This window comes from Pristiophorus japonicus, chromosome 8 (assembly GCF_044704955.1).
Source record: "Pristiophorus japonicus isolate sPriJap1 chromosome 8, sPriJap1.hap1, whole genome shotgun sequence".
In the NCBI taxonomy this organism is placed as follows: Eukaryota; Metazoa; Chordata; class Chondrichthyes; family Pristiophoridae; genus Pristiophorus; species Pristiophorus japonicus.
In genome coordinates, this window is record NC_091984.1 from 99,987,184 (window position 1) to 100,007,193 (window position 20,010).

Consider the following 20,010-nt stretch of genomic DNA (forward strand, 5'->3'; position numbering starts at 1 on the left):
TTTACGCTCTCTTGTAGAGCGCCTGAGTTGGGGCTCCGGTTGTTGGGCGCTGGCCTGAGTGTCTGCTGTTTGCGGTGCCTCAGGCCTATCCAGACTGCCCACAGTGATTGGGCTCTCCTCCCTTTGGTTCCGGTGTTCGTTCACCTGTGGTGGAGTGAACTCTACATCGTGTTCTTCCTCTGCTTCTTCTATGGGGTTGCTGAACCTCCTTTTTGTTTGATCCACGTGTTTGCGGCAGATTTGTCCATTGGTAAGTTTAATTACCAGAATCCTATTTCCCTCTTTGGCAATCACAGTGCCTGCGAGCCATTTGGGCCCTGCAGCATAGTTGAGGACAAAAACAGGATCATTTACATCAATACATCGCGCCCTCGCATTCCTGTCATGGTTGTCATATTGTGGCTGGCGCCTGCTCTCGACAATTTCTTTCATGGTGGGGTGTATAAGGGATAGCCGGGTTTTGAGCGTCCTTTTCATTAGCAGCTCTGCGGGTGGAACCCCTGTGAGCGAGTGTGGTCGGGATCTATAGGCCAACTGGAGGTGTGATAAGCGGGTTTGTAGACAACCCCCTTGGATTCTGAGCATCCCCTGTTTGATCATCTGCACTGCTCGTTCTGCCTGGCTGTTTGAGGCCGGCTTGAACGGTGCCGTTCTGACATGGTTAATTCCATTGCCTGCCATGAAGTCCTGGAATTCAGTGCTTGTGAAGCACGGGCCATTGTCGCTGACCAAGACGTCCGGTAGACCGTGGGCGGCGAACATTGCCCGTAGACTTTCTACCGTTGCAGAGGCTGTGCTTGAATTTAAAATGACACACTCGATCCATTTGGAGTAGGTGTCTACTACAACCAAAAACATTTTTCCCATGAAAGGACCTGCGTAGTCCACATGGATGCGTGACCAAGACTTGGCGGGCCATGGCCAGGGGCTAAGGGGGGCTTCCCTGGGCGCATTGCCCAGCTGGCCACACGTGTTGCACCTGCGAACACAAAGTTCCAGATCTGCGTCTATCCCTGGCCACCAAACGTGTGACCTGGCAATTGCCTTCATCATGACAATGCCCGGGTGCTCATTTTGGAGTTCTCTGATGAACACCTTTCTGCCCATCTGGGGCATGACTACGCGGTTTCCCCACAGTAGGCAATCAGCCTGAATCGAGAGTTCATCCCTGCGCCTGTGAAATGGTTTAAATTCCTCAGGGCATGCCCTGTACGTGGCTGTCCAGTCCCCATTCAGGACACATTTCTTGACTAGAGACAATAGCGGGTCTCTATTTGTCCAGACTTTAATCTGACGGGCTGTCACGGGTGAGCCTTCGCTTCCGAAAGCTTCAACAGCCATGACCATCTCAGCAGCATGCTCGGTAGCCCCCTCAGTGGTGGCTAGTGGGAGCCTGCTGAGTGCATCGGCGCAGTTTTCGGTGCCCGGTCTGTGTCGAATTGTATAGTCATAGGCGGCTAACGTGAGTGCCCACCTCTGTATGCGGGCCGATGCGTTTGCATTTATGGCCTTGTTGTCGGCCAAAAGGGACGTTAGGGGTTTGTGATCTGTCTCCAGCTCAAATTTCCTGCCACACAGGTACTGGTGCATTTTCTTTACAGCATATACACATGCGAGCGCCTCCTTTTCTACCATATACCGTAACCCCTTTCTGCCTGGGACAGACTTCTGGAGGCATAAGCTACCGGCTGTAACTGACCCTTGACATTGACATGCTGCAACACACACCCGACACCATAGCACGACGCATCGCACGTTAACACAAGTTTCTTACATGGGTCGTATAGTGTTAACAGAGTGTTGGAACATAAGAAATTGCGTGCTCTATTAAAAACCCTTTCCTGGCTGTCCCCCCAGACCCATTCGCGACCTTTGCGTAGGAGCACGTGTAGCGGCTCTAGCAGCGTGCTCAATTTGGGAAGAAAGTTACCAAAATAGTTCAGGAGCCCCAGGAACGAACGCAGCTCCGTCGTGTTATGGGGTCTGGGTGCTCTCTGGATCACTTCCGTCTTGGACGCAGTAGGGCTGATCCCGTCTGCTGCTACCCTCATCCCCAGGAATTCTACCTCTGGAGCTAGGAAGACGCACTTAGCCTTTTTCAGTTGCAGCCCTACCCGGTCCAGTCTGCGTAGCACCTCCTCCAGGTTGTGGAGGTGTTCTTCAGTTTCGTAACCCGTGATGAGGATGTCGTCCTGCAAAACCACCGTCCTTGGAATCGACTTGAGGAGGCGTTCCATATTTCGTTGGAAGATCGCGGTGGCCGAGCGAATCCCGAATGGACATCTGTTGCACTCAAACAACCCCTTGTGTGTCGTGATAGTGGTCAGCTTCTTCGACTCACTCGCCAGCTCCTGGGTCATGTAAGCTGAGGTCAGGTCCAATTTTGAAAAAAGTTTGCCACCGGATAGCGTGGCAAAGAGGTCCTCCGCTCTCGGTAGCGGGTACTGGTCTTGGAGTGACACCCAATTGATGGTGGCCTTGTAATCACCACATGTCCTGACCGACCCATCCGCCTTGAGCACCGGCACGATCGGGCTCGCCCAGTCACTGAATTCGACTGGCGAGATGATGCCTTCCCTCAGCAGGCGGTCCAATTCGCCTTCTATCTTTTCCCGCATCACATACGGCACCGCTCTGGCCTTGTGATGTACTGACCTGGCGTCCGGGTTTATGTGAATCACTATCTTGGCCCCCATGAAAGTGCCGATGCTGGGTTGAAATAATGAGTCAAATTTGTCCAGGATCTGTGAGCATGATACTCGCTCCACAGAGGAAATTGCATTGACATCGCCCCATTTCCAATGCATGACAGCAAGCCAACTCCTCCCCAGTAGTGCGGGAACGTCCCCTGGGACAATCCAGAGTGGCAACCTGTTCTCCAAATCTTTGTGGGTCACAACTACCGTGGCGCTGCCTAGCACCGGAATGATCTGCTTTGTGTAAGTTCGTAGCTGTGCGTCAATTGCCGATAATTTTGGCCTCCTGGCCTTGGATGCCCACAACTTTTCGAACTGTTTGATACCCATCAGGGACTGGCTGGCCCCCGTGTCTAGCTCAATTGATACTGGGATGCCATTGAGGAGCACTTTCATCATTATCGGTGGCATCCTGGTGTATGAACTGTATACGTGCTCCACATGAACTCGCTGAACTTCAGCTTCCAGCGATTTCCCCCAGCGTTCACTTCTGCAATTTCTGCAGGTACTTTGCTCATCTCTGCAAACTCCGGCTGAGTGTGTGCCTCCACGCCTCCAACATGAGCTGTTGTTTGAAACAAAAGGTCTCTTGCCAGTCGATCGTCCCTGACTGCCCCTGTGACTGTCCTTGAATGCGCCATTAACAGGTGTTGATGGCCCCATTATTGGCCGCATTGTCCCTTGCAATGACGTGAATCGCCGTTCAGCTTGCCATTGTCTCTGTCGAACTCCCCCTCTGGGTTCGACTACATGTTGGGGCATGCCCGATTGCCCTTATTTGCCTGGAGAACTGTGTGCTGCTTTAACAATGTTGAATCTCTGTCCAACCATTCCTTAACACAGTACCTCTCGTCTGTTCTGCTAGTGGCCATGCTCGCGTGGTTTAAATCCCAGTTTCTCATCGCCATTGATACGTCCTTACTATACAGTATAAATGCACACGAGGCCCATGCTTGAGAGAAGGTCAGTCTGTGACCTCTCCTTTATTCCTTAGCATTCAAGTGATGAAGAGGGGTGGAGCTTCCCCTTTTATCCCTGAAGGTCCAGGTTAGGAGTGTCTCCCACCTAGTGGTCATTGTTCTCACAGTGTACAACTTAGGTCAGATTATACATGGGTTACAATGCTGGTTGAATACATGACAACAACGTTTCTGCAGCTACCGATTTCCTCAATCACACCCTCTCCTCCAGCATTGGTCTTTGTCCCCATTACATCCATTACGCTCTCTCACCTTAGTCGTTTCCACTGATATGACCCTCATCTCTGTTCTCTTAAGTCCAAGGGATGCAGACTTAGATATCTATGGTGGACAACTGACTTAACCATCCATCGCCTGATCTGGCTGGACCATATAAAGCATTGTCGGGTCCAGCTCTCCTTTCCCAAAACTGCTCGCTATTCATAGGTCATCCTGGAATGCAAAGATAATCCCCAGCTTCTCTTCACCACAAACCGTTTTCTTAAATGAACCTCCTGTGCCTCCTCCAGCCTCACTTCCAACAACAAGTGCAAGGAGTCCATGGACCTTTTTGTTTCTAAGATTGATACTATCCGTTCAGCTGCCTCTGCCACTTCCCCCCTGACCCCTAGCCCAGCGGGCCACGCTTCCCCTAATGTTCCCCGCTGTCCTAGCCCTGAACTCATATCTTTCTCTAGATTCAATCCCATTTCCCATCACGCCCTTTCCAAGCTCATCTTGTTCATGAGACCCACCTCCTGCTACCTTGACTCTATTCCCACCAAACTGCTGACCACCCAACTTCCCTACCTGGCCCCAATGTTAGCTGACATTGTTAACGGTTCTCATTGTTCAGGTACTCTCCCACACCCCTTCAAATCTGCTGTAATCACTATCTTCAAAAAAAAACACACTTGACCTTCCATCTTTGCAAACTACCACCCCATCTCCAATCTCCCTTTCCTCTCCAAAGTCCTTGAACATGTTGTTACCTCCCAAATCTGTGCCCATCAAGTGGCTCCCATCAAAGTCACAAATTAAATTCTGTGTGACTGTGACAAAGGTAAACTATCCCTCTTCGTCCTTCTCGATTTACCTGCAGCCTTCGACACAGCTGACCACTCCATCCTCCTCCAATACCTCTCCTCTGTCGTTCAGCTGGGTGGGCCTGCACTTGCCTGGTTCCATTATCTTATCTAATCGTAGCCAGACAACCACCTGCAATGGATTCTCTTCCCACTCCAGCATCATTACCTCTGGAGTACCCCAAGGATCCATCCCTTGGCCTCCTCCTATTTCTCATCGCCCCTTGGCGACATCATCCAAAAACATGTCCGGGTTCCACATGTATGCTGATGACCTCACCACCACCTCTCTTGATCCCTCCACTGTCACTGATTTGTCACTCTGCTTGTCCGACATCCAGTATTGGATGAGCAGAAATTTCTTCCAACTAAATATTGGGAAGACCGAAGCCAGTTGATTTGGTCCTGGCCACAAACTCCATCCCTCTCCCCGGCCACTGCCTGAAGCTGAGCCACCCCGTTCACAACCTTGGTGCTGTGTTTGACCCAGAGATGAGCTTCCGACCACATAACCGCTCCATCACCAAAACCGCCAACTTCCATTTCCAACTCCATCCCTGCCGCAGCTCATCTGCTGCTGAAACACTCATTCTTACATAGAAACATAGAAAATAGGTGCAGGAGTAGGCCATTCGGCCCTTCTAGCCTGCACCGCCATTCAATGAGTTCATGGCTGAACATGAAACTTCAGTACCCACTTCCTGCTTTCTCACCATACCCCTTGATCCCCTGAGTAGTAAGGACTTCATCTAACTCCCTTTTGAATATATTTAGTGAATTGGCCTCAACTACTTTCTGTGGTAGAGAATTCCACAGGTTCACCACTCTCTGGGTGAAGAAGTTTCTCCTCATCTCGGTCCTAAATGGCTTACCCCTTATCCTTAGACTGTGACCCCTGGTTCTGGACTTCCCCAACATTGGGAACATTCTTCCTGCATCTAACCTGTCTAAACCCATCAGAATTTTAAACGTTTCTATGAGGTCCCCTCTCATTCTTTTGAACTCCAGTGAATACAAGCCCAGTTGATCCAGTCTTTCTTGATAGGTCAGTCCCACCATCCCGGGAATCAGTCTGGTGAATCTTCGCTGCACTCCCTCAATAGCAAGAATGTCCTTCCTCAAGTTAGGAGACCAAAACTGTACACAATACTCCAGGTGTGGCCTCACCAAGGTCCTGTACAACTGTAGCAACACCTCCCTGCCCCTGTACTCAAATCCCCTCGCTATGAAGGCCAACATGCCATTTGCTTTCTTAACCGCCTGCTATACCTGCATGCCAACCTTCAATGACTGATGTACCATGACACCCAGATCTCGTTGCACCTCCCCTTTTCCTAATCTGTCACCATTCAGATAATAGTCTGTCTCTCTGTTTTTACCACCAAAGTGGATAACCTCACATTTATCCACATTATACTTCATCTGCCATGCATTTGCCCACTCACCTAACCTATCCAAGTCACTCTGCAGCCTCATAGCATCCTCCTCGCAGCTCCCACTGCCACCCAACTTAGTGTCATCCGCAAATTTGGAGATACTACATTTAATCCCCTCGTCTAAATCATTAATGTACAATGTAAACAGCTGGGGCCCCAGCACAGAACCTTGCGGTACCCCACTAGTCACTGCCTGCCATTCTGAAAAGTACCCATTTACTCCTACTCTTTGCTTCCTGTCTGACAACCAGTTCTCAATCCACGTCAGCACACAACCCCCAATCCCATGTGCTTTAACTTTGCACATTAATGTGGGACCTTGTCGAAAGCCTTCTGAAAGTCCAAATATACCACATCAACTGGTTCTCCTTTGTCCACTTTACTGGAAACATCCTCAAAAAATTCCAGAAGATTTGTCAAGCATGATTTCCCTTTCACAAATCCATGCTGACTTGGACCTATCATGTCACCATTTTCCAAATGCGCTGCTATGCCTTTGTTATCTCTAGACTTGACTATTCCAATGCTCTCCTCGCTGGGCTCCCATCTTCCTCCCTACATAAACTTGTGCTCATCCAAAACTCTGCTGCCCATATCTTAACTCGCACCAAGTCCTATTCACCCATCACCCCTGTGCTCGCAATGCCTCCATTTTAAAATTCCCCTCCTTGTTTTCAAATCCGTCTATGGCTTTGCCCTCTCTCCAGAGGTTACAGAGATAGGTAGGTAGGGGCAAGGCCTTGGAGGGATTTGAGATCTCTGCTCCTCTAATTATGTCATCTTTCACATCCCCAATTTTAATCGCTCCACCATTGGTGGCTGTTCTTTCAGCTGCCTTGACCCTAAGCTCTGGAATTCACTCCCTAAACCTTTTTGTTGTTTTTGATTTTGTGCCACTTTTAAAGTGTGTTCTTAAATAGAGGATCTGACAACAACACCCAAAGTTGAGAGCAGAGTAAGGCAAGGAGACACAAAAGAAGAGCATACAAATTTCATTGAATCTCTCCAACCTCTCTTTCCTCCCACAATCCTTGAATGCATTGTTGCCACCCAAATCCCTGCCCATCTTTCCTGCAACATCATATTTGAATCTCTCCAATCGGGTTTCCGCGTCTCCTACAGTACTGAAACGGACATAACTGGTCACAAATGACACCCTCTGTGACTCTGACTATGGTGCATTAGTTTAATCTCTCTATTATTTTGTACATTCAAACACACTATCCTCTCCCAATGCCTCTCCTTTATTGTCCAGCACAGTGAAACTGCCATCCCTTGATCCCACTCTTACTTATCTGATTATAGCCAGGGCATCTTCAGTGGCTCCTCTTTGCACCCCCACACCATTACCCCAGAATTCCCCAAGGATCTATCTTTGGTCCTGTCCTCTTCCTCAGTTGCCCCTTGGTGACATAATCTGAAGATATGTACCCTGGTGACACCTAGCTCTACCTCTCTAGCAACTCTCTCGACCTCTCCACTGATGGTGTTGATGACTGCTTTCATCAGTTTTCTCCAGTTAAACATTGGGAAGATTGAAGCCATTCTCTTCGGCTCCCGCCACATGCTCAATACACTTGCTACCGATTCCATCCCCCTACCTGGCCATTGTCTCAGGTCAAACTAGACTACTTGCAACTTTGGCACCCTATGCAACCCCGAGCAGAGCTTCTGACCCCCATACCATTACAATGACCGCCTACTTCCACTTCCGTAACACCACCTGTCTCCATCCCGACCTCGGCTCACCTGCTCCTAAAACCTGTCACCTTCAGAATTGACTGTCCCAATGCTCTCATGGCTGGCCTCCCAAAATTCACTGTTTGTAAACTTCAGCTCATCCAAAACTGGTGTCCCTATCATATCATCACCAGGTTCTGTTCACCTATCTTTGCTGAACCTCATTGGCTCCCAGTCACCAATACCTCTAATTTAAAATTCTCATCCTCTTCATGACCTCACCTCACCCTATTTTTGTAACCTCCTCCAGCCCTACAGCCTCCAGAACTCTCCATTCCTCCAACTCTGGCCTCTTGTGCATCCACCCCTTTGTCCCAACATTGGCAATCGTGTATTCAGTTCTTTTGGCCCCACACTCGGGAATTCCCTTTCTATACTCCTCCTACTTTAAGATACTCTTTAAAACCCATCTCTTTGACCCACCTTTTAGTGAACCCTGCTAATATTTCCTTCTTTGGTTCGGCATTCATTTTTGTCTGATTATGCCACTATGAAATTTTTAATAGAAATGTAAGCTGCATTGTTTTAATTTATTCCCATTTGAAAAACAAATTGTTTTTTCTTGATAGTGGTAAAAGAAGCTGCGATTTTGAAGAAACACAATCTGTTTGAAGACAACATGGCCTATACTAGTGACAGCGATAACAACCTCACTGATAAAACTGAAGGAAAGACACCATCAGATTCTCAATCAAGAAGCCCTGCTAAAACATCATCCGTAGGGTCAGATGCTGAGGGATTTGAAGCTGGAGAAAAAGTGACTTCACAAATTTCTACTCCTACACCAGATCCTTTACTGACTGAGAAACGAGAATGTGAACAGTCATCAGTCTCTCAAGAGGAATCTGCAGATGAAATTCTTCATAGTACAGTTGATTCTAAACAGAATGGAGAAGTGATAACCGAGATAGATAACAGCGCAGTGCAGGAAATTAGTTCAGCCACAGTTGCTTATCAGGAAGCTGAAACACCAATCAAATTAGATAACAAAAACAGTAATGAGAATGCACCAAGAAATGAATGCCAGAACAGTCAAGAAGCTGAAAAACAGAAAGAAAGGATAACTCCTCCAGCTTCTGATAGTTTAAAAGAAATACATGATCTGTTAACAGTGGCAATAGTGCCAGTTGAAGAGAGTTCTGAGAATCAGGAAGCATTGCTGTCCAAAACAAATGATGAAAGCCACATTGAAGTGCACACAGAATCTAGTCCAAAAGTGGATGAACATTTGAAGGACCTAGATGAAACAAAAGAAGACGTATCATCAGCAGTTGAACTGGTGGAAGGTCAGAGTGAGGAAAATAAGGAACCTAATGTAAAAAACTTGACGGTATCAGTTGAGGAACTTGTGGAAGGCCAGCATGAGGAAGATAATGAACCCAAACGCTTACCATCAGCAGTTGATGAACTTGTGGATGGCCAGCATGAGGAAGATAATGAACCCAAACGGTTACCATCAGCAGATGAGGAACTTGTGGAAGGACAGGGTGAGGAAGATAATGAACCCAAAGGCTCACCATCAGCAGATGAGGAACTTGTGGAAGGACAGGGTGAGGAAGATAATGAACCCAAAGGCTCACCGATAACAGTTAATGAACTTGTGGAAGGCCAGCGTGAGCAAGACCAGGAGTCAGAAGAAGACTTGCCAACAACAATTAATGAACTTGTGGAAGGTCAGGATGAGAAGGCTGCAGAACTTAAAAAGGAGGACATCCCACTAAAAATAAATAAATGTTTGGAAAATGAGCCTTGCATTGACAGCACTGAGTCTAATGCTGTTTCTGAGAGTGTTCCAATGTTGCCCAAAGAGGGAGTTCAAGAAACGAGTACTATATGCACAACAGACACTGAAATACTAATTGATTTTTCTGAAAAGGAGAAGGAACAAAATACACTGAACCAAGATGAAGCTAAGGAAGTTGACAAGAATTCTCAGATGTAGATGGTCATTGATGCAGAAGATGAGGTGAAGGAATTGACTGTGTATCAAAATAGTGAGCATCCCAACATTGCAGAAAATGAATCCATTCTATCACCAGAAACTGAAGTAAAGCATCTTGAAGCTTAAGCTCCATAAAAACGACTGTAATGTGAGATGTCTAAGAGCCCAAAAGCCCTGCTGCCACTTGATCTGAGATCTTTACTGAGAGCTCTTATAATAATCAATGCTTTCCAGATTATATTGGGCAGCACCTCATATTCTTGAGTGAAATTTGCGATATCCTTTTGAAGTAACAAGGGAAGAGATCTGTGCGTGATTTTATTTTATTTGTAATTGTCTTTTTCTCCACATAAGACTCAAGTGGCCAAGCAGAGATAGGGATTGAACAGACTGGAGAAAATAAATCAGTGCCCACATCCAAGTGACCCAAACAATAATTGAAGAGAGTATGAAAAAATGAGATTGAGTTAAATAGAATGAAGCAGCTTATAGCACATAAGAGATGGCTATTATCAAAATTCCACGAAACTGCAGAAGGTTTAAAGCCAGTAACTTTCTTTTTGAAATCAGGATCTGGAATGACAACAAAAAATATCTACACAATATATTCCATTTTCAAGTCTTCATCGAAGTATTGGACTTTTTCTACAAAAGACTGACATTGTAATCTGTTGTAATTTAGTTTCTTGCTATAGCTTTTTCTGTTTAATATATACAGATAAATTACTGGAATCTTGTCTGCTTTGCACATGCTGTCAACATTGCTGTAGAATTATTTTTATTACTCTGTTTATGACATAGAATTTATACTTTAAATAAAGCCATAATGAATTAAAACCTGTAACATAACCACTTAGTAGCGTGCACAGTCTAGAATTATACCAATACCAAAAACCCATCTTGAAGTCAGGGCTTCATGCCAATATGATCCAAAACTTATATAACTTGCTGCTCAAAATAAGTATAGCATTAGACCTTGCAGTTATCTGTTGACAGATTCTATTAATGGAATTAGTGTAAATGGTTGTGTGACCTCACCTTGCTAACACTCTAGCAGCTTAAAATGGTACAGGTTTATAACTCAGAGTCTGACAATCTCAGTTATCCTGCTGTAAGGCGTGGTGTAAACAGAGCAACTGTAATACTTAAGGCAAGCTGCAGCAGTCACTTTGAGTACTAATTAAAGCAGAACTAATAACATAATGTGGGATGCTTTTGATCCACCCTAAAATATAATTGCTCAGTAGTCATTTCTTTCAAACTTTAATATTAGTGTCCATCGCTGCAGTTTTAATGGGTAATTCAGGGTAACGGTTATGAATTTCCAAACAAAAGCTGTTCAACTACCTAAACTAAAATTGAAAAGATCACCATACAGTCATTACAATAAAGGGAACAAATTGGGCATTTCCATTTACCTTTCAAGAGGAGAGATAAGACGGTAAATTAGGACATGGGTTTGTCCCATGCAGTGAGTTCAAAATCCTGTTGCCAGGAAGACATGGAGAGTGAAGATCAAATGTTTCTTTGTATCAGACAGGAGGAGGGAAGATAGGTCTTTATTTCGGGGGCGGTGGAGGTGGGAGCGGTCACTCCATGTCGCTCTCCTCAGCTTGAGAGGCATTTCTAGAGACATGTGAGTCGGTGATCTCTCGGCACGGTTGGGCAATGTGTTGTGAGGAAATCGAAAAGTGGAAAGTGGAGAATGCATTTTAAATAGAAGAGAAAAACAAAATAAATAGCACAGAACCACACTATTGTGTCTAAACATAATGAAAAAATAAATAGAGCACTAAATGACTAGAAAGAATGCTGAAACTACAACCGTCACACAATTTCATCGGTTACGTTAGACTAGCCTATCACAATGAAAAGCTTGTATTGATTTGCAATGCTACAATGCACCCATTAGTGTGTCCATTTAATAATCCACAGTAAAATGTCTGGCAATAAATTGTTGCCTTTAGTTAATAACTAGAAAAGAGTGCCTGCTGTTAGTAGGACTAAGAATCTTCCAACAGTATTATCCAAGTTTGATCACTGGAATACAAGAGAATTTAATTTTCAGATAGTGGGAACACATTTTACAAAAATACACCAATGGTCAATAAGTTTACAGAACATAACGAGACTGAAAACGTTGTAAGTTTCCTTCCCCCTCCCTATCTTTCAATCCATCTTTATCAAATATTGTACACATTTTGCTTCTTTTATCTAGAAGTAGAGGATTCCACAAAGTTCACACTTTGGTGACACTTGAATGAATGGACCCAACTGGATACCCCACAGTTGATGTGGCATTTAAACAATAAATAGACCCAATTAAAAAATTGTGTGTTTGGCTGAATGAATTGTTAAATATAATCTCACATTAACACTGTTTTCAAAATGGGTTGCTAACGTTAGTTATTTTACAAAAAATGTAATGCACCCCTACTTTACTCTTATAGACGGTATTGTAGAAGATTGTGGCAGTGTTGAGGGGTGACTCAGTTCAGTTAGCGCTTGGACTTGGGTCCATTCGGTTGTGAGCCTCTTTGTTCTTGGGTGATTTTTTTCCAACTGTAAAATAATTTTACATTTTATAATTTGCTCAGGCACATCCTCACAACGAGTGAGGTCTGTGTTAATTTTACTAAGGATAGCTTTTTATTCAATCACTGGCCTGTGCTAAGTTACCTCATTTCAACTGGGGTCACCAGTTGGGACACAATTAGCTACAGTGGACAAGGGAGGGAAAAACCCAGACAGGGTTCATGTTCTGAGTTGTCACCGTGTCATGCCTGCTGGAAAGTGAATGTGTAGATGTCAGGTGATGATGACAGAATCAGGGTGGGTTTAAGGTGGGTTTGCTGCCAGAGGAAGATCGAGGCAGTACATTTGCCCACTGCCCCGATCCTGCCGTGAGCCCAGTGTTTTTTTCCTGGGTTAGCGCTTAGTTTGCAGGCAGGGCAGGCTCCCCGCCCACCAAGAGGGGGCCCGTTGCTGCAGTACCACAAGAGGAGGAGGCACCTTAAAGGGAAGAAGAGCTCTGAATCTTTTTGTTTTGTAAATGCTCTCCATGAGCCTAATTGGCCAGGAAGAGAAGATAAAGGGTTTTCAGGGAGCGAGAGAAGCCTGCTCCTGGGCCCTCTCCCTCCAAGATTCTGTGAGGGAGATTGCCACAATGCCCAGGTCCTACTTCCGGCCCTTTCCTGGTGTGTTCCTGGGGTCACCAGCAAGGAGGCCAGTAGAGAAATCGAGTGGCTATGGGCCTTGCCTCCCCACATGCGGCTGGGCAGTCTGGGCCCAGGTGAGCTTCTTGCCCACAGTGGAGGAGGGAGAAAAGTGCAGGTCAGCAGTGTTAAAGGGGAGGCCTCACTTCCTATCTTTTCCTTCATTTTCTACTGTAATATCATACCACCCAATTGGGGGCAGTGTAGCAGAGGACAATCCTGCCCTCACTTTCTAGGATCATACATAAGGAATGGCTAGTTCAGAGGGCTGCTGGTGACCTGAGAACCAGCAAGAATCAGTGCCTTCAGGATGGAAGAAAATACAAGAACAAAATGAGCCAAGAAATGTAAGCTTATTAGACAGAGCCATTAAATATTGTTTGACTTCTGGCATTTCTGCCAAACAAGTTATTTTTCTCAACTCTAGAGGATAATGAGAACAGTTGAATGAAACCTAGAGTTGGATATATTCCTGAAGGTTTCATCACATGACCTCCCGACTCCAACCGCTTCGTGCAGTCAAACAGCCCTTTCCCCCCATCTCAAATATTTTTATAATTAATAAGTAAAAATGTTCAAAGAAAATGTTAAAAACACAATTTTTTTTAATACATCAATGATTTTTAACCTAGGTTCCTCGCAACAGTGTCCTCCAGATTAATCTTTAATTCCTGGAGACTCCAGGACAATCCTGGAGGGTTGGAAACCTGGTCCCATGGTGCAGCCAGCAGCAGCAGATAGTCCCTTGAACAAGTGACACTGTGACTGGGTAAACTCACGTGCACGTACACCAGAGGTTACCACATTGCACACTGGTAAATAATATGTCAAGAGGGTGTTTCATTGTCAACGGAACAGACTATCAGGCGTTGCGTATAACAGGCGACCGGTCCAATACCACAGATTTTACGCCATGGATTTCTTGGCCGATATTTGTTTGCTTGTATTATGCAGCACATTTTCAATCCAGATATCAGTTAATATAGCAAGTCATTTTATACTGTGTACTTAAAACTACCTTTTTAATCCCTATCTGTGTAGTGCAATAGGAGGGCAAAACTGTTGCGATCATACATCATCATTTTTAATCAGTTTCTTCACATTCTGGCAATATCTTACGAGATTTCCACTGTAATAGAAACTTCAGAAGCTGAGATAAATTTTATGTTGTATCCTATGTGTAATAACATTCACAGCCATTCAGTTTTCTTTTGTAGCGGAATTGGTTGCTCAATTCTTGAAGCTGGAAGTAGAGACCTTTTGAAGAAAATGATTTTACTGTATACACTCTAAACATACACTTTGCCACTAATGCAGACAGAGTAGCAGAAGCAAAAGGACTCCAAAAACAATTCACCTTTTCTAGATGTCTTCTGTAATATGATTTTCATATATGTTCTGAAACCTGTTAAATTTGAGTAGGTTTTGTATAAGAATTAATTCATATGGTGACGCTGAAGAATGTTTCAAAGCTGAATTTTTCATTAGCAATTTTTCAAGCGGAATATACAAGCTTTTTTCATGACTTTGTATGTTGAAGAACCTGTTTCTTTAATGTCTGACCTAATATTTTTAATGAATGAATTATCATTAATAAAAACAATTGGAAATCCAGTTTCAATCTATGTGGTTATTGATAAAGAAAATCAACTCCATCCATCTTTTGCAGATCAGTTACCTATATGAGTTATAGCTCCATCTTCAGAGAGCAACGAGAATTATCTTGGATAAGGCACCAGGCATACAGTTACTTTTAAATCCATGCTTCCTTTTGAATAATCTAAAACAATCAGTGGTATTTTTCTGGTGTAATTGATCCTCTCTCATACATCGCTATATAACTCTAGAAGTGGCAATAGTCAGTCTGTAGGGATGGGCTCATCTATTTTCTGTTCTATAGAGTAAGATGGATAACTGGAAGCAATGATAACACTTTAATCCAATTGAAAGGATCACAGAATGCCTCAAACTGCAAGAGCAAAGCTTGAGTGATTGATAGCTATCATCTAAACTCTGAGGTTAGATACTCTGGATTATATTTTTTGTTTTTGTTTCTTTATAACATATGCCGTAAAATGTAAAAGAGTATTGTCTTGGTAAGTGTATGTAAAAGAAAATGTACAGAGTTCTGCCTTAATCCTGTGATAATTATTCTGCGCAATGTGCTTACATAAAATGCAATTATAAATGCTTCTGGGTCTCAAAGTGGAAATATAACCTTAGTGAAGGACTAATTTATAGCACGGCCTTATGGTGATGACCTTAAGCATTAGTTGATAAAATTAATGATATATTGTGTATTACAAAATAAATTTTCATGACCAAAGAAAAATGTGATCCAAAAATAAATGAAATTAGATTGTTAATAATGATAAATGATTCCCAATGGTACAAATTGCTGGACAAAGTGTTTTCGCAATATGTTATAACAATAATGCCATCAAAATTGTCAGTTCTTCTAGATTTGACCTTATTGTTCATCAATGACATGGCCCTCAATTGGACATTGTTGTAGTTTGAGAGGAATTTAAACAACAACTGTTTCAGGAATCTGTTGATTCAATCGAATCAAGCTGCTATTATAATTACATTTGTTAGTTTGTTGTTTATGCCTCCAATTTTCCCTCTCCTCTCCTGAAAACTGTTGCAGGAGTACAGATGCTGACAGCCCTCCAATACCTCATTCAACTCGTTCTTCACGTATGAGCCCAGGAAGTAGACCTTGAATGGCATCAGAGTTGAGCATAATCCTGTCCTCCTCAGGAGCCCACATGTATAGCTGCATGCACACATAGACACGCACTTTAAATAGGAGTCATTGGGGCCAAAATTCAGCCTCCCAATAAGCTCTGTTACTGCCAGAAAGCGGCGGCTACACGGCAGTGTCGAATGGCATGTTGTCACGCCAGCGCGATGATGTCACCAGCCTGGCGCTGATGACTGACAGCAGCGGAGAGTCCGTCCCACCTCCACTTCTGCCCCCATTATTACCGACTTCTGCAGCGGCCGCCATCTTATTTTTTTTGTCGGCTGATTGCCAGGTCGGCCCGACAATTATGCCCCCGGGTTCAACCGAGCCGTCAACAGGCAGCTAGGCACCCGCTCTTGGCACAGCCAAAACCCACCACAATCTGTAATCTCATGACCCGACATATCCCTCACTCTACCATTATCATCAAGCCAGGGGACCAACGCTGTTTCAATGAGGAGTATAGAAGAGCATGCCAGGAGCAGCACCAGGTGTACCTAGAAATGGGAAACTGTAACACAGAACTACATGCAAGCTAAAAAGCAGTAACAACATCCATAAACAGGGCTACGCGATCCTGCAATCAACGGATCAGATTAAAGCTCTGCACTCCTGCCACATCCAGTCGTGAATGCTGGTGGACCATTAACTAACAGGAGGAGGTGGCTCCATGAATATCCCCATCCTCAATGATGGCGGAGCCCAGCACGCAAGTACAAAAGACAAGGCTGAAGCGTTTGCAACCATCTTCATCCAGAAGTGCTGAGCGGACGATCCATATCAGCCTCCTCCTGAGGTCCCCACCATCACAGAAGCCAGTCTACAGCCAATTCAATTCACTCCACGTGATATGAAGAAACAGCTGAGCGCACTGGATACAGAAAAATCTATGGGCCAGGACAGCATCCCGGCTGTTGTGCTGAAGACTTGTGCTCCAGAACTATCCGCGCATCTAGCCAAGCTGTTCCAGTACAGCTATAAAACTGGCATGTTTCCGACAATGTGAAAAATTGCCCAGGTATGTCCTATCCACAAAAAGCAAGACAAATCCAATCTGGCCAATTACTGCCCCATCAGTCAACTCTCAATCATCAGCAAAGTGATGGAAGGGGTCATCGACAGTGCTATCAAGTGGCACTTACTCACAAATAACCTGCTCACCGATGCCCAGTTTGGATTTTGCCAGGACCACTCGGCTCCAGACCTTATTACAGCCTTGGTCCAAACATGGACAAAAGAGCTGAATTCCAGAGGTGAGGTGAGAGTGACTGCCCCTGACATCAAGGCATCATTTGAGTGAGTGTGGCATCAAGGAGCCCAAGTAAACCAGAAGTCAATGGGAATCAGCGGGAAAACTCTCCACTGGCTGGAGGCATACCTAGCACAAAGGAAGATGGTTGTGGTGGTTAGAGGTCAATAATTACAGCTCCAGGACATTGCTGCAGGAGTTCCTCGGGGCAGTGTCCTAGGCCCAATCATCTTCAGCTGCTTCATCAATTACCTTCCCTCCTTCATAAGGTCAGAAGTGGGGATGTTCGCTGATGACTGCACAGTGTTCAGGGCCATTCACAACTCAGATAATGAAGCAGTCCATGCCCACATGTCATCATAGGCAGTCCCTCGGAATCAAGGAAGACTTGCTTCCACTCCCAAAATGAGTCCTTTGGTGGCTGAACAGTCCAACACGAGAGTCACAGAACCTGTCACAGGTGGAACAGACATTCGTCGGGGGAATGGGGGATGGGACTTGTCATGTATTCAACCAGCATTGTAACCCATGTATAATCTGACCTAAGTTGTACACTGTGAGAACAATGACCACTAGGTGGGAGACACTCCTAACCTGGACCTTCAGGTATAAAAGGGGAAGCTCCACCCACCTTCATCACTTGAGTGCTAAGGAATAAAGGACAGGTCACAGACTGACCTTCTCTCAAGCATGGGCCTCGTGTGCATTTATACTGTATAGTAAGGACGTATCAATGGCGACAAGAAACTGGGATTTAAACCACGCGAGCATGGCCACGAGCAGAACAGACGAGAGGTACTGTGTTAAGGAATGTTTGGGACAGAGATTCAACATTGTTAAAGCAGCACACAGTTCTCCAGGCAGACAAGGGCAATCGGGCATGCCCCAACATGTAGTCGAACCCAGAGGGGGAGTTCGACAGAAACGATGGCAAGTTGAACGCCGATTCACGCCATTGCAAGGGACAATGCGGCCAGTAATGGGGCCATCAACACCTGTTAATGGCACACTCAAGGACAGTCACAGGGGCAGTCAGGGACGATCGACTGGCAAGGGACCTTTTGTTTCCAACAGCAGCTCATGTTGGAGGCGTGGAGGCACACACTCAGCCGGAGTTTGCAGAGATGAGCAAAATACCTGCAGAAATTGCAGAAATGAATGCTGGGGGAAATCGCTGGAAGCTGAAGTTCAGCGAGTTCATGTGGAGCACGTATACAGTTCATACATCAGGCACCACCGATAATGATGAAAGTACTCCTCAGTGGCATCCCAGTATCAATGGAGCTAGACACGGGGGCCAGCCAGTCCCTGATGGGTATCAAACAGTTCGAAAAGTTGTGGGCGTCCAAGGCCAGGAGGCCAAAATTATCGTCGATTGACGCACAGCTACGGACTTACACAAAGCAGATCATTCTAGTGCTAGGCAGCGCCACGGTAGTCATGACCCACAAAGATTCGGAGAATAGGCTGCCACTCTGGATTGTCCCAGGGGACGGTCCCACACTACTGGGGAGGAATTGGCTTGCTGTCATGAATTGGAAATGGGGCGATGTCAATGCAATTTTCTCTGTGGAGCAAGTATCATGCTCACAGATCCTGGACAAATTTGACTCATTATTTCAACCCGGCATCGGCACTTTCATGGGGGCCAAGATAGTGATTCACATAAACCCGGACACCAGACCAGTACACCACAAGGCCAGAGCGGTGCCGTACATGATGCGGGAAAAGATAGAAGGCGAATTGGACCGCCTGCTGAGGGAAGGCATCATCTTGCCAGTCGAATTCAGTGACTGGGCGAGCCCGATCGTGCCAGTGCTCAAGGCGGATGGGTCGGTCAGGATATGTGGTGATTACAAGGCCACCATCAATCGGTTGTCACTCCAAGACCAGTACCCGCTACCGAGAGCGGAGGACCTCTTTGTGACGCTATCCGGTGGCAAACTTTTTTCAAAATTGGACCTGACCTCAGCTTACATGACCCAGGAGCTGGCGAGTGAGTCGAAGAAGCTGACCACCATCACGACACACAAGGGGTTGTTTGAGTACAACAGATGTCCGTTCGGGATTCGCTCGGTCGCCGCGATCTTCCAACGAAATATGGAAAGCCTCCTCAAGTCAATTCCAGGGATATTGGTTTTTCAGGACGACATCCTTATCACAGGTTACGATACTGAAGAACACCTCCACAACCTGGAGGAGGTGCTACGCAGACTGGACCAGGTAGGGCTGCGACTGAAAAAGGCGAAGTGCGTCTTCCGAGCACCAGAGGTAGAATTCCTGGGGATGAGGGTAGCAGCAGACGGGATCAGCCCTACTGCATCCAAGACGGAAGCGATCCAGAGAGCACACAGACCCCATAACACGACGGAGCTGCGTTCGTTCCTGGGGCTCCTGAACTATTTTGGTAACTTTCTTCCCAAATTGAGTACGCTGCTAGAGCCGCAACACGTGCTCCTACGCAAAGATCGTGAATGGGTCTGGGGGGACAGCCAGGAAAGGGCTTTTAATAGAGCACGCAATTTGTTATGTTCCAACAATCTGTTAACACTATATGACCCATGTAAGAAACTTATGTTAACGTGCGATGCGGGGTCCTATGGTGTCGGGTGTGTGTTGCAGCATGTCAATGTCAAGAGTCAGTTACAGCCAGTAGCTTATGCCTCCAGAAGTCTGTCCCGGGCAGAAAGGGGCTACGGGATGGTAGAAAAGGAGGCGCTCGCATGTGTATATGCGGTAAAGAAAATGCACCAGTACCTGTTTGGCAGGAAATTTGAGCTGGAGACAGATCACAAACCCCTAACGTCCCTTTTGGCCGACAACAAGGCCATAAATGCAAACGCATCGGCCCGCATACAGAGGTGGGCACTCACGTTAGCCGCCTATGACTATACAATTCGGCACAGACCGGGCACTGAAAACTGCGCCGATGCACTCAG

At 45.7% G+C, this 20,010-nt stretch overlaps 1 protein-coding gene across 1 annotated transcript in view; it reads left to right on the top strand.

Annotated features, from left to right (window-relative positions):
• The window catches only part of LOC139268658 (protein Niban 1-like), a 196,451-nt gene extending 181,820 nt beyond the window's left edge, over positions 1–14,631 (top strand). Inside the window, exon 14 of the mRNA XM_070887176.1 lies at positions 8,486–14,631. Within this exon, the coding sequence (XP_070743277.1) occupies positions 8,486–9,858 (1,373 nt within the window). The 3' untranslated portion in view covers positions 9,859–14,631. The remainder of the gene's footprint in view (positions 1–8,485) is intronic.
• Positions 14,632–20,010: the final 5,379 nt, after the last annotated feature.